Source organism: Sapajus apella, unplaced genomic scaffold (assembly GCF_009761245.1).
Source record: "Sapajus apella isolate SASKATOON/1434 unplaced genomic scaffold, GSC_monkey_1.0 scaffold97, whole genome shotgun sequence".
NCBI lineage: Eukaryota > Metazoa > Chordata > Mammalia > Primates > Cebidae > Sapajus > Sapajus apella.
The window spans coordinates 6,316,267-6,331,104 of NW_022437037.1; the positions used below are offsets into that span (position 1 = coordinate 6,316,267).

At 45.9% G+C, this 14,838-nt stretch overlaps 1 protein-coding gene across 18 annotated transcripts in view; it reads right to left on the reverse strand.

The window, feature by feature from the left end:
- Positions 1–14,838, reverse strand: part of RAPGEF1 (Rap guanine nucleotide exchange factor 1) — a 154,138-nt gene that overhangs the window by 58,423 nt on the left and 80,877 nt on the right. For 15 of the 18 annotated variants that reach the window (XM_032257649.1, XM_032257663.1, XM_032257654.1 and 12 more), the window contains 3 exons: positions 12,427–12,566; positions 11,738–11,851; positions 4,839–5,017 (listed from right to left, as the gene is read on the reverse strand). In XM_032257649.1, coding sequence (XP_032113540.1) covers positions 4,839–5,017; positions 11,738–11,851; positions 12,427–12,566 — 433 coding nt within the window. The remainder of the gene's footprint in view (positions 1–4,838; positions 5,018–11,737; positions 11,852–12,426; positions 12,567–14,838) is intronic. The other 3 variants (XM_032257656.1, XM_032257661.1, XM_032257652.1) reach the window with 1 other exon arrangement.

The following is a 14,838-nucleotide window of genomic DNA, read 5'->3' on the forward strand; positions in this document are numbered from 1 at the left end:
GAAAACAAATCTAAAGCACGACCATCGCTTAGCACAGAACCAGCTTCTCGGTGGCTAGGGTGTGCTTTTCCATCTTGCTTTTTGCAAAATCCATACCGCCTTTTAATAAGCAAACTTCTCCCATGAGCCTTTTTCCTTACATCCAACAAAGATTTTGTGGAGCTTTATATTCTAATCTGCATTACAAAATTTGTTTCATTTCCCAAATATAACATTACAAAAATTCTACCACAATAGTTAAGATGCTTTTTCAAGCTTCACATCCTACTACAGGATTCTGTTCACATCTCTCAAGGAGTGCCCCATCTTCCCTCCTTCTAGCTGCTAATCACTAGACTAGGTCCAAGCAGTGCATACTTATTGTTAAGAATTAGAATAAAATCTATTTCAGATATGCCACAAGGAGCCAACAGGTTTGTGGAATTTTAACAGTCATGAGCTCAAACAGGTCTGCAGTTTATTAGAATTCCTCCGTCACAAGCCCAGCTTCGTCATCATCCACACCAGAACCATGAAACGTCAAGAGCACATGAATAAAGTCTATTTTGAGAACAGCAGATCAGGGGCAAGGGGGCCTCTAATAGAGGTGGGGACATGAGGGTGGGAACACAGGTGAGTGTGTTTGTGTGTGTGTGGCACCACACTACCAGCCACACTGTGATGCCAACACCCACAAACAGAAGCCCCGAGTGCCTCAATCATTGCACAGTAGCAGCTAAATGGAGAATTTCTATATGTTCCACATATTTTTAAATAAATAAAGATAATTTTCCCTAGGAATTATGGAAAGGATTATTTTTCCATTTCAAACATTATGCATTGTAACAGGTGAAGAATAAAAATATAGAAAATTTATGTGCTGCACTCTACTCCAAAAAACCCCAAAAACTCCAAAATGATGCAGATGTTTAGGAGCCAAAGATGTAACTTTGAGGAAACTATATACTATTGTATGGTATGATTAAAACAGGTTCTAAAAACAAAGCCATTGAAAACAAAAACATGAACCAAACTGCTTTAATGAGAAGCTCTTCAGAATCAGGCAAGGAGGAAACAATTTTTGCAAGGGATCTAAAGTTTCCATTTAGCCAGGCGTTCCCTCTGCATGTTCCAACAGGAGAAAAGGGTCGGCAGGAATGAAAGCAAACTTCTCAAGTCCCATCAGAAACAAACAAACATTCCCAAAGGAGCCCTGGGAAAGCCAGGATTGGGCTGTTTCAGGAGACAATACGGGTGAAAAGCATTTGTTGTTGGAACTTTTCTCTTAGGAAAGAGGATGGAGAGGGAAAACAAAGCCTGCAGTCTCTCCTGGGGTTGGACCAGGGCTGACCTCAACCTGCAGAGGAATGTGCTTCTACAGCTGGACCTCGCTCTGCTTCCCGCAAGGCCAGGTGAGGCCTCTTGAAAGAAGCCTGCTGCCTTCCCCTGATGTGCTGTTGGAGGATTCCACTGAAGAAAGCATCTCACTGTTACAGGGCTGGCAACAGCGGGGTGAGAGTGGGGAAACACTTTCATTCACTACTTCCTTCCTACCTGCACTGGATGCTAATGTTTCCCTGAAGGTGCTGGAATTATGTCCAGCCTTCCTGTCATTAGCTTAGAAGCAGAATATTTCTGTGTCAAGGGGCTAAGATAAGAAAGGAGGGTTGAGGACTATAAAAATGCCACCTGGGGCGCAGCTGCTGGCTCGTTTCCACAACGGAGTAAAGCCCCCAGTGTGTGAAGACTGTGACTCTTGCTCTCACATGGGCCTTCGGGTGGTGCCTCACCCAGGAGAATCCTCCATTCACAGCTCAAGCTAAGAGCCAGCTGCTTGTTTGAGGTCAGCTTATCACTGTCCCAGGAACCCAGGTTAGGGCAGCAAAGGGCCTGCTTGCGAGGACGCGCCCCGCCTAAGAAACAGGAAAGGATCTTCCAGCTCACAAACTGCACTTGGGGAGGAAAGAGAGAATGCAAAGCATTTAAAACGAGCATCTGAGGAAGTCTTTCCAATCACTGCAGGAGATCAAAAAACTACCACCACGGCCGGGCGCGGTGGCTCAAGCCTGTAATCCCAGCACTTTGGGAGGCCGAGGCGGGTGAATCACGAGGTCAAGAGATCGAGACCATCCTGCTCAACACGGTGAAACCCCGTCTCTACTAAAACTACAAAAAATTAGCTGGGCATGGTGGCGCGTGCCTGTAATCCCAGCTACTCAGGAAGCTGAGGCAGGAGAATTGCCTGAACCCAAGAGGCGGAGGTTGCGGTGAGCCGAGATCGCGCCATTGCACTCCAGCCTGGGTAACAGGAGTGAAACTCCGTCCCAAAAAAAAAAAAAAAAAAAAAAAAAACACAAAAAACTACCACCACTAGCCTGGAAGAATTTAAGAAGGAAAATCCCTTCAATGGGATTAAAGGACTACCAGAAAACAAACCATATTTCACAGATCCTTACAGCCACACCCCAGCACTTCCCATTTTCTCCTCTAGGAAATAGTTATAGACATTCAATGTCAATTAAGAGCCACCCCTCAACAGACAAAAAAATACCCTGCCATTATCATGTGACTTGACCAATTCTCACCCAGGGTTTGCAGGTGACCCACAAGCAGAGCCCTGGCTCCGGGAAGCAACACTCCTAGCAGCAACATACTCTGGGTGTGAGGGTCCAGGGGACACTATCCTGGACTCTCCCAAAGAGGCTCAGTGCCTGAGGGTGCAGGGTGAAGTGATCAGTCCCCTCTTCCCACTGTTCCCCGTCTCGGCCACGCTCTAGGACGTATACCCTCTGCCCACGAGGGCCGCCTTCCCCTCCCTGGGACACACCAGGCCCTGTGGCCTCAGTTCCTTTCTCTTGTTCTCCTGCCTCCACTGCCAATCCAATTACTGCCTTTCCCTCAGGTCGGGCTCCAGTAACTACTCATCCAGGAGGTTTCATCAGACCAACTCCAACACCCGTTAACTCCCCCTTCTTCAAATTCCAGCAGAGCTTCCTCTCTGTACCATAAAATAAGTGCTTTATCATAGAAAAGAGGGAGGTGATTTGTTTCAACTAGGCTTTAACTCTTCCAAGGTAGAGACCACCACCTGAAACTAGGTCCACAAGAACATTTTCTACAAGGCCACCTACATATCTGACCACCGCAAGATGTCAGGCACATTCACTCCCAGGAGCCCAGCACTGAACCCTTCTACGAGCTGTTGCTGGACTGACTCTGGGAAAGACAGAGTGAAGACAGGCACGCCCTGCTCCATCCCCCTCACCAACCAGCACCAACGAGCTTCTGGCCAGAAGGCCACAATCTCCATGGGTCAGCTGAAACTCCAGGGTGGAAGCCCCAGGGCAGAGAGTTTCTTATAAATAAAGACACTATTTGCTTTATCCCCCAGAAGAAGAAAACTATGAACTTCATTGCCAAGTTCTGAAAGCAGTTCATAAAAGCTTAGCCTCATGGGGCTACATGAACACTAAGTTATCTTGGGGAATTGCAACAGAGAAGCATTTATCCTGAACAGGTACCATGGAAGAAAAACAAAAAATGCGCCAGCCTCTTCAGAAAAAGCTCCTGCTAGGCTTTCATTTAAGATTACATTTGGTACCGCTTTTCTTTTTGTATTTAACAATAAACACAGGACAAGCTGCTAGCTAACCTTTAAGAGGAAAGTGCACTTCAGTAATAAAAGCGTTACCCAACAAAAGCTTCTTGGGGCAAAGGCTGGCTCCATGTCCCCTGTAGAGAGTGCTTGTAATTTTATGTTGCCTCAGCATCTATTTTGAAATATGTTTAGCTTTCCCATGCCAGAAGTAGGGCTCACGAACCCTCAACAAGGTTTCTAACACTACATCCCACCCGACTGGCTCTAGCTGGTGGCCAGAGACAGAAACGTACAGGCCTTTCTCCCCGCCAGCAGGCTGGCTCCTGGTTTATCTACTGCTCCTTTAAACAGACCAATTGCCTGAGAACTTCAAGTAACCACCTCTTAGTCACAGTCCTCGCCTCTTGAACTCGTGCCTGATTGCTTTAAACCCACCAATTAAAGCTCCCTGCAGGAGGCCTGTTTGGATAAGGCCAGCTTGGACCCAATAACACCAATAACGGCGCTGGTCCGTCGGGTCCCTTCTCTCTCTTCCAGCTTGTGCTTCCTCACCTCAGTGTGTGGCCTCCAGGCTGCTGTGTAATCCCGGAGGTCTAAGGTACTAAAAAACTCTTAACTTTTCAGCCTGTAATCCGGCCCCTGACAGTGAAGCCTGCGAAGAGGCTCATATAGGTGGAGGCCCTGCTGGTGATGGGCCTCTGGTGATGACTGGAAACAGTAGCTTCCAGCTGATAGATAATGAAACTCAAAGAGTTTCATTCCAAACAGGCTTCTGCCACACCCAGTGAATGTAGGCTCTGTGTTTTGGTGGTGTCCTGGCTTGACACAGTTATGTGCTGCACTGCCCACGCTCTAACAGAGACTTCCCTACCTACCTCTCTTGACCTAATCATCTAAGCAGCTGGACACTGATAGGATCCAGTGGACATGTTAGGTGACTCAGGGGCATCGGGAGAAATGTATCCAAACCAATGTGATTACTGCCAATGAGCTAAAGCAAAGAAATGATCACAAACTTACACTGTGGTCACATCCCTAGGGATGGCAGAGATGTGTCCTGGGCTTCAGGAGTAACAGTGACCTCAATTTTGGGATGGCATCAAGGGAGAGCTGTGGGGAAATTGGTCGGGGGAAGGAGGAGGGGTAATGGAGTCCTTTTCCTGACTGTTCCTAGAAACCTTGAGTTTTCAGTGCCCCCGAACCGAGATGCCTCTAAGGCTTCCATTGCTCTGACACAGCCAAGGACTTCAGAGCCACTCACCTGTGCTGAATTCGAGGGTCGCTCTGCACCAGGGGTAAGATGGCCTCCAGCACCTTGCTGGCCGACCCTGGAAGCATCTCCAGTACCTTCTTATCAATTGCCATTTTGTCCACAATGGTCTTAAAGTAGCGCAGGGCACTGACAACTTCCTTCTCTTTCTCCTCCAGCCAGCTCAGGTTCTGAAAGGAGACGTCAAGCACAAGGAGGAGGAGAGAGATGAAAGGGAGCCGTTCTGAAAAAATAAAGGAACGTTTTCTTTAAACCAGCCTGAGCTAGAGAGGAATAGAAAGGCTCTTGCTATAGAAACCAAGCCAGATCATTTTTCTAAGGACTGTAATCAGGAGACAGGCTAGAGCTGAAGGAAGAAGGGGGCTTGGACCAAGAAAGGTCATTCAGAAATTTCTCAATTCCCTTCCCGGACCTTGAGGTCTTAGAAACCACTTCTCCTGTCTATCCTCATCAGCCACACTGACATACCACCACTAACCCCGTTAAGTAGAATGAAGACGAATTTGCTGATGACTTGGAGAAGCAGCAGTCAAGACCCATGGTCCATCTGGATCCTGTAAATCACATCCAGAAACTCCAGGCTTTTGTTTTGAAGATTTGAGGGACTGTATAAGACTCGTCCGGGGCAGGAGGGGCCGAAACCCATTCCCTCAGGACTCCTCACTAGGTTCCCAGATTGTCCCCGTGAAGCCCCCACTCAAGGAAATGATATGCTACTCACAAAGGGCCTGGAAGCTCCCAGGGCTAGAAGAGGCAGGAAATTCGGGGAGAAAAGGGGGAAAAGCCAGAGCAGATGACAGTGATTCTCAAGATTCAGTCACTACTCATGCAGTGGGTGCTAACAGCACTCATGGGCCCTCTGCTCCTGAGAGAAGCCCACCTGAGAGAAAGAAAATACAGAGCCCTGCACTTTCCAGTGTTGAAGCCACAGCTCCAGGCTTTTCTCCCTGACTACGGGAGGCGCTGGATCCAGTTGGTGGGTCTATACACCCCTTTCGTTCTTCTCTCCAATTTCCCCTTGACTTGCCCTGATGTCAGTGATCCTGGTCTCAGCTGGCTGGCAGGAGAAGGAGGCTCAGAGTAATCTACAGAAATGGAGTCTCTGAACTGTTCTGGTTTGGGAGGCTGTCCTTTAAAAAAAAAGAATAGTGTACGGAATGGATAAAACCCCAAATGGACAATGTACTCAAGCAGTCGATTACATGTCCAGGGCAAATTAGGAGGGGTGTGTATGAGGCAAATAGCCACCTGCAGGCTCTCAGAGGTCCAGAGGATGTAAACAGAAACAACTGAGGGCAGGAAGATCATTTCTAGAACAAAGTGATTTAAACAATATGCATATACAAACAAATGGTAGAAATTAATAAAAAGTGCTTGTGGTTCTGAACACTAGCTCTTTTCTTCCAAAATAGTGCAGGTTGGCCAGATGCGGTGGCTCACACCTATAATTCCAGCACTTTGGGAGGCCAAGGTGGGTGGATCATTGGAGTCAAGGCCAGGAGTCAAGGCCAGCCTGGGCAAGATACTGAGACCCCGTCTCAATTAAAAAAAATAAAGTTTTAAAAGTGCAGAATATCACTTTAAATATAAAAAAGTTCAACAGCGGAGGCTTTTATTTCATGGGAGCATCAAAAGAAAAATACATAAATGGATGGTAACACCAAGTAAGTAGCTATTTTAGTCAGACAATGTGCAAAAGATCCAGTCATTTCTTTCATCGGGTCTTTTCCAGAAGGCGTCCTACACACCAGAAGATACAATTCTCCGGTGCTGGGGGAAGTGCCCCTTCCTCACCCCTATCCCTGGGTCCTGCACCCTGGCTTTATTTCTCTTTTCACTACCTGACAGATTTGTTTACGTCTGTTTCCAAGAGGCTGGGTGCTTTCTTCTCCACCTCATGGACAAGAGCTCTCTGCTTCATGTCCCCTGCCTGGGGCAGGGAGGAACCTGAGTATGAAGGAGTTCATGGTGCCAGCAGATCAGATGTAGATCAGATGTGCCTAAAGCCACGGTTAGCCAGGCAAGAAGAGGCTATGGCAGTAACACTGCCGCCTTAGCACATCAGAAAGTGTTGGAGGCCAGCAATGATGAAATTTGGTGAGGAACAGGAAACATTTGAAGAAAATGTGTCATCAGGTTTGCTGGGGAGAAAGTGGCTAATCTGAAGATGGGAGGCACTTGAAAGCAGCAAGGTACTTTAGAGCAGAGAGTTTTTCTGTCATTGCAGAGAGATCACATCAGCCATTTAAGAGTCAGGCTGCCCTGGGCTCCTCCTAAAGGAGCCAACAATGTAGCACGGCCAGCCTGCCTTCATTAACTGAGATTCCACTCCCAGAATTAATGGCCTCTGGGTGTTGTGCATTTTCCAGCCCTTCAGCTGTCAAACCAGGCTCCTTGTGAATGCAATAAGCAGTCAGGGTTCACAGCCACACACCCACCCTCAGCACTGGTTCAGAGTGGGGACTCCATATTTGGCTTTGCTGAAACTGTCTCGTTGCATAACCTGAGGGCAGGTGTGTTCATCACCTGTGCATCCATCCTGCTGTGGGGGATGGGTTGCCATCATTGGTCCACACAAGCCTGGAAACTAAATGAGGTTGTCTGTGTCTCAGGATGGCTTAGATACAAGGCAAACTCTTGGGCTTTGGGCTTGTCACCCACAAAATGGGGAGAATAACATCTTCCCTGTGTAACTAAAGAGGTATAACTGGGAGGACTGAGTGAGAATGCATATGGGGTAGTTCACAACATTTAACAGGCACTAGAACAACACCAGAGACCATATACCTGCCAATAACAAAAAACAAAGAAAGAGGACCTAGGATGGAAACATCTGAAAGTGGAGAAAAGCCAGATCACAGCTGTCACTCACTGGGGACATCAAGGCACCCACTGTGCTAGGTATTTTATGTAGGCTGTTTTGTTTAAAGGTTACAACCATCCTGTTAAGTGGATACTATTATTTCACAGGTGGGGAAACTGAGACTTGGCGGGATGCGGGGGAGGTTAAGCAACTTGCCCAAGGCCACACAGCGGTAGGGACAGAAATGGAATTTGAACTTGGTTTATCTGAGTCCAGAGCCTGGAGAGATGGAGAGAAGAAAGAAAGACCAGATCAGAAATGTGCTGAAATAAAAAAGTTTACTTGAGATCCCCTGGTCTAAAGATCTCATTTAACATACGAGTAAAATAAGACCCAGATGGCAGAGGTGGACAGAAAACCCCCATTGCATTTTCCGCCCCGTGGGCCATGCTCATTCTGATGCCCAGGCTGTGGCTCCACAGCCACGTGCTGCCACAGAAGACGGGGGAGAGGGTGAGGAAAACTGGTCCTCCTCTCCAGATACTTCTCTCCCCACAGCTGAGCAGTGTCTGGGACATCCCAACTTGCCCTGTTACTCCTTGTCCCATCTGCAGCCCTGGTGCCACCCTTCTCCACAGTAATGCAAGCTTCATTTCCACGCTATAGGACAGTGTACCATGAAAATTTGGGTTAAGCCGGGGAGTGAGCAGGAGGGCAAGTCACAATCAGTATAATAAAAAACTGTAATTGCAGTATTTAAAAAAAAAAGGCAATGCAACATTATTCCTCTCCATTAGACCAGAACAGTGAGGCCTAGTAAGAAGAGAACTCCAAATCACTAGCTGCCACCAGGCTGTCCGGCAGCATCTCCCTGCTTCTATTTCATCCTCAGATCTGAAGAGCTGAAAGGGAAAGGCTTTGAGTGAGCCCTTGGATCCAACCTCTGTCCAAATGCCCTCAGAGATGGGGCACTGACACGTCCCAGGGCCCCCTGCTCACTGTTAATTGTAATTATACCTTTGGACTCCCAGTATGTGGCAAAATTTTCTCTACCACTTTAACACTGCAGCTCACTGCTAGATTTGTTAAAAGGTTGCAAAAGAGTTTAGAAGTTCATCGCAAATGTACTTTGAACTTTTAAATTCACTAAGAAGATGCAAGAGACGGCTAATATGGAATCAGTCTGGGAAGACAACAGAAGATAGTGAGGAAAACAGATTTTGATTAAGAAAATGTGCACCAGGGCCAACACTGTCTGCACAGTGGGAATAATAAAAGCTTCCCCACGCAGTTATGGTGAGGAGTAAGTAAGACAGTATGTGTGAAACCACCCAGGACAGGGCTGGGGCCAGGAGGACCCCTCGGCAAGTGGTAGTGAATCTGAATCTGTACTTTCATCTCCCGGCACTTCCATTTCCCTCATATTTGAGCAGGGAAAACCAGGCATATGACCTGAAGTACAATAAGAATGGATGTGGTCACTTCCTAAGTGGTAAGCGAGCTAATGAATAATAAACGAGGGCAGCAGATGACAGATCCACTGCAAGGTTTCTTGGACATAATCCTCTAAGTTCACATGCTCTGGCAGGTTTCTCAATGCTTCTGGTTCTGTCCATGGGCCTCCAGGAAGCCAGAGGTTTGCATTTACTTGTCCCATGCAGGTGGCTTGGGACAGAGCAGAGTCATCCAACCATTCCTAACGGGCAATGAGCAAAAAGGGGATAACATTCCTCCTTGGGTGAAGATCACACCTACGGCTCCTTGCTACAGAATAGGTTTCTCAGCCTTGGCACTACTGACATTTTGGGGCAGAGAGTTCTTTGTTGTGGGGGAGCTGTCCTGTGTATTGCAGGATGTTTAGCAGCCTCCCAACCCCGACCCACTAGAAGCCAATGACATCTGCTTTGCCTTCCTATGGCAACAACCAAAAATGTCTCCAAACATTGCCAAATGGCCCCTGGGGTTTATAGGCACCCCACTAAATAAGGGGTACATTAGCACTGAATTTTTCTCCATGACCTCTCTTCGAAAAATAAATAAAGAGAAAATCCCGGCTGGGTGCGGTGGCTCATGCCTGTAACCTCGGCACTTTCAGAGGATGAGACGGGCAGATCACTTGAGATCAGGAATTCGAGACCAGCCTGTCCAACATGGCAAAACCCTGTCTCTACTAAAAATGCAAAAATTAGCTGGGCGTGGTGGTGGGTGCCTGTAGTCCCAGCTACTCGGGAGGCTGAGGCGGGAGAATCGCTTGAGCCTGGGAGGCAGAGGTTGCAGTGAGCTGAGATTGCACCACCGCACTCTAGACTGGGCGACAGAGTGAGACTCTGTCTCAAAATAAACAACAACAACAACAACAAACCCCACAAAAAACCAACAATAACAATAACAACAATAGGGGAGGAGGGAATCTCAAGAATTGAGTGGCTGAACAGTTTCATATCAGAGTTCACCAGCAGAACAAAGTCGTTAGTAAATCATTTTACTCTAAACTGCCTGGACTAGTGTTGGATGACAATTACACTCTCCGTGTAGTTAATACTCAACTCAGCTATAAGAGGTTACTAAACAGATTGTAATAAAAAATAACTGTGGCACAGACCAGATCTACTGTATTACCCTTCTTCAATCTGGAATTCTGATCAATCTGGTAAACACTGACTATTCCCCTCTTGCTTGTCAGCCACCTTTTGTTAAAAGAGGGGGCAGGAAAAGCTATTTTTGAAAAAAAGACTTTTGGATTTAAGATCTTTATTTTCCTCCACTTTTACTAAAATTGTAAGATATTATGCTGGTCAGCATAAAAACCAAAAATAGTTGAATTGAAAAATTCAAGAATTATATATTTAAATAACAGGCTAGCGTTTACAGGCTGCATCAAATTGATGGCTGTGATGGTAGTTCTGCTACATATAAATTATACTTCAGATGATCACTAAAGAATTCAGAATATCTGTCTACAAGGTTTGTTTTATTACATTGCTAAGTTTATTTTTGCTTTATTTATTAATTTTTTGGAGACGGAGTCTCACTCTGTTATCCAGGCTGGAGGGCAGTGGCATGATCTTGGCTCACTGCAACCTCCGCCTCCCGGGTTCAAGTGATTCTCCTGCCTCAGCCTCCTGAGTAGCTGGGACTACAGGTGTCTGCCGCCATGCCTGGGTAATTTTGTGTGTGTGTGTGTGTGTGTGTATTTTTAGTAGAGATGGAGTTTTGTCATGTTGGCCAGGCTGGTCTCGAGCTCCTGACCTCCGGTGATCCACCCGCCTTGGCCTCCCAAAGCGCTGGGATTACAGGTGTGAACCACTGCACCTGGCCTAGTTTTATTTTTACGTAATGAGTTGGGATTAATAATTAAATTTGTGAGATAAAAATTCTGTCTTTCATAAGGAGGAAATGTAGCATCTCGAGAATTCAGACTCTGACACTGGGTAGCCTGCATTCAAATCTTGACTTCACCACCTTTTTGCTGTGTGACTTTGGATAAATCCTTAATATTTCTATAAATCCAGTTTCTTTTTTGGCAAAATAAGATTTCACACATCAGGGTTGCTATGAAGATAAGTCAGAGGACACGTGTAAAGCACTCAGCACTGGGTTAAGAAAAGGCTCCATAAATATTAGGGACACAGGTGTCCGTGGCTCTGAAGGGCACTTGGTTATGCGGCGGTCTCACTGCACTCCAGCAGCCTTGTGAGATGGCTAAGAAAGCACTCTAAGGCTTCAGAAGCCTTTCCCCTTCTAAACTATTCAGATCATCTTAGCAATTCAAGGAACAGCTGGTCCTGAGATGAGACTCGCCCACATCGCCCGGAACCCGTTGGACCCAAGCAGCACACCCAAACCAACCCCAGAAAGAATCCCTGAGCTTTTGCCACAAAGCTCCCTCCAAAGATCATGGGACCTTGCATAAACTCTCACTTTTATCCAAGGTCCCTTGGATTCTTTCCTGAACAACAGCCCACGGTCACCACCCAGTTGAACATAATAATAGTGCAATAGATTTTTTTTCCATCCCCAAAATCATGGACCAGGATTCTGCAGTAGAAGGCAAGGCAAACCCAATTGTTCTTAATGTTACACTGACCTTCTGCCTTTGAGACCTGGAAGCCACAGCACTGGTGGACATAAATTCTACTGCCTGCTGCTCCAGATCCAAGGGGAGAGGGTAGCCCTCTGGTAGAAATCTGTCTGTTGCCTCCTGGAAGAGAGGAAACCTGGATTCCTACAGAGCTTGAAATGGCTGTTTGAGGCTGAAGGGAGGGGTTGATGAAAATCAATAGCTGTTTCAACATTATCTGGCTCGACTGGCCCTGCTGAGGCCACTAACTCTTGAGGACATCTTTGGCTAGGTCTCAAGGGGTTTGCACATTTCAGAACACAGGCCCTAAAGCTGAATGATGGATGTTCTGGACATCACAAAGTTCCCTGTGTTTGAGTGTGCACGAAGGCAACATAGGGAACTGCAGGGCAGGGAAGCAGCAGCCTGGGGTGTGAACATGATGTGCTGAGCTGTTTTAAATGCCCAGAGGATGACACAGCTGGAAAAGGAGAACTGTCCTAGCCAACTGAGCTTGGCTGACTAACATGGCAAGCACTCACCATCCTAATGGTTCTTATTTTATAAGGACACCAAAGGTCCTGCCCATGGAACACTACAAAGTAGGTATGATGCACTGAAAGCTCAATCCCCAGGGAGGGAACATACAAATCACACAAACTCACACCGCTCGAAGCAGGTGAGGCCAGGAGAACACCTAGTGAGAGTCAGCTTACTTTGTTCACAGGCTTCTCTGGAATCTTAACGGACACCTCAGCTGGTTTTCCCTTCTTCGATGGTGTTCTCTTGATTTTGGGTGAGTGGAATTTGTCCATCAGCTTCATGGTGAAGGAAGAGAGATGAGAACGCTGAGAGTCTGAAAACAAAGAGGGTACTGACTGTTAGACAGGAGTGGGAAGAAGCTACGGTTCGTGGACCTTTTTTTTTTTTTTTGAGATGGAGTCTCACTCTGTCACCAGGCTGGAGTGCAGTGGTGTGATCTCAGCTCGCTGCAATCTCCGCCTCTCGGGTTCAAGCGATTCTCCTGCCTCAGCCTCCTGAGTAGCTGGGACTACAGGCACGTGCCACCACGCCCAGCTAATTTTTCTACTTTTAGTAGAGACAGGGTTTCACCATGTTGGTCAGGATGATCTTGATCGCCTGATCTCGTCATCTGCCCACCTCTGCCTCCTAAAAAGTGCTGGATTACAGGTGTGAGCCACCGCGCAGGGCCCATTGACCATTTGTGGAAATGAGCAATGTCCCCAAACCCATTTTTTTTCTTGGCTGTTCAGAGTTTCAAAGGAAGGGACATATGGATCCATTACAAAACATTTCTGCTTATATGCTTCAAGTTTTGCAATTTTCAGCAAGGTTGGGTTGCTGAGAATTGTGGAAATCAAAGGCAGTCCAAATAAATATGGAAAGAAAACTTGCAAATATTCCCGTGTCCTTAAAGAGTTTGCGTGATGATCTAACCAACACCCAAGGGGGCTGGCTAAGAAGAAAGAACACCCAGTCAAATCATAGTTGTGCAGGATGTGAGAACTGGAAAGGAAACACCCCCTCCCCCCCTTTTTTTTTTTGAGATGGAGTTTTGCTCTTATTGCCCAGGCTGGAGTGCAATGGCGCAATTGTGGCTCACCGCAACCTGTGAGGAAGGCCCTTTTGGATCAACCTCTTCATTCTTTAATTTAGAAACTGCAACAAGTGACATGTGCAAGGCTCCAGAATTGGCCGCGGTGACTGAACTAGAAGTAAGGTGTTTAAAACCCTCTGGGCCGTGGTAAAAGACTGAATGACTTGCCCCAAAGATCAGGAATTAAGACTAGGACATCTGTTCTCACCACTCCTATTTGACATTGAACTGGATCAGACCTCGTAAGAGTTAAAACTGTAAACCTCGCTGAAAAAAAACAGGAGTTTTGTGACCTTGAATTTGACTATGTTTTCTTAGATACAAAACCAAAAGCATAAGTAACAAAATAAAAAATAGAAAGTTGAACTTCATCAAAATTAACAACTTTTGAACTGCAAATACTACTACTAAAAAAGTGAACAAATCCACAGGATGCAAGAAAACACAGTCATGCGTTGCTCAAGGACAGGAATAAGTTCTAAGAAATGCATCATTAGGCGACTTGTTTGTACAAACATCACAGAGACTCAAATGAACCTAGATGGGATAGCCTACTACACACCTAGGCTATATGGTATAGCCCACTACTCCTGGGCAACACACCTGTACAGCATGGCACTGTACTGAGTACTGCAGACAATTGTAATACAATGGTAAGTATTTGTGTATCCAACCATACCAAAATGTAGAAAAAGTACAGTAAAAATACACTATAAAAGATAAAAATTCTGCCTGTGAAGGGCACTAACATGAATGGAGGCTGCAGGTCTAGAAGCTGCTCTGAGCGAATCAGCGAGTGAATGTGAAGGTCTAGGACACTACTCTACGCCAAGGTAAACTTCATAACTATGGCACATTTAACCTATACTCAATGGATTTTTAAAATTTTCTTTATTACTAAGTTAACCTTAGTTTACTGTAACTTTTTTACTTTATAAACTTTTAATTTTTTAAAAACATTTTTATTCTTTTGTAATAGCTTAAAATAGACACACATACTACAGCTGTATAAAATATTTTTCATTTCTTTTTTTGAGAGAGGGTGTCACTCTACTGCTAAGACTAGAGTGCAGTGGGTGATCACAGCTCACTGCAGCCTTGAATTCCTGGGGTCAGGCATCTTCCTGCCTCAGCCTCTCGAGTAGCTAGGACTATATGCAAGCACCACAATGCCTGGCTCATTTTTAAACTTTCTGTAGCAATAAGGTTTCATTACATTGTCCAGGTTGGCAAAAATATTTTTTCTTTGTGTCCTTATTCTTTAAGCTTTTTTCTATTTTAAAAATTATTTTTTTACTTTTAAAGCTTTTCATTAAAGACGAAGACAGAAGACGTTAATCAGCCCAGGTCTGCAGGGGCAGGATCATCAGTACCACCGTCTCCACCTCCCCATCTGTCCCACTGGAAAGTCTCCAGGGCAGTAACACACAAGAAGCTGTCATCTCCTGTGATAACTGCACCCTCCTTTATAACACCACCGAAAGGACTGTTTTGTTTTTATTTGTCTAAA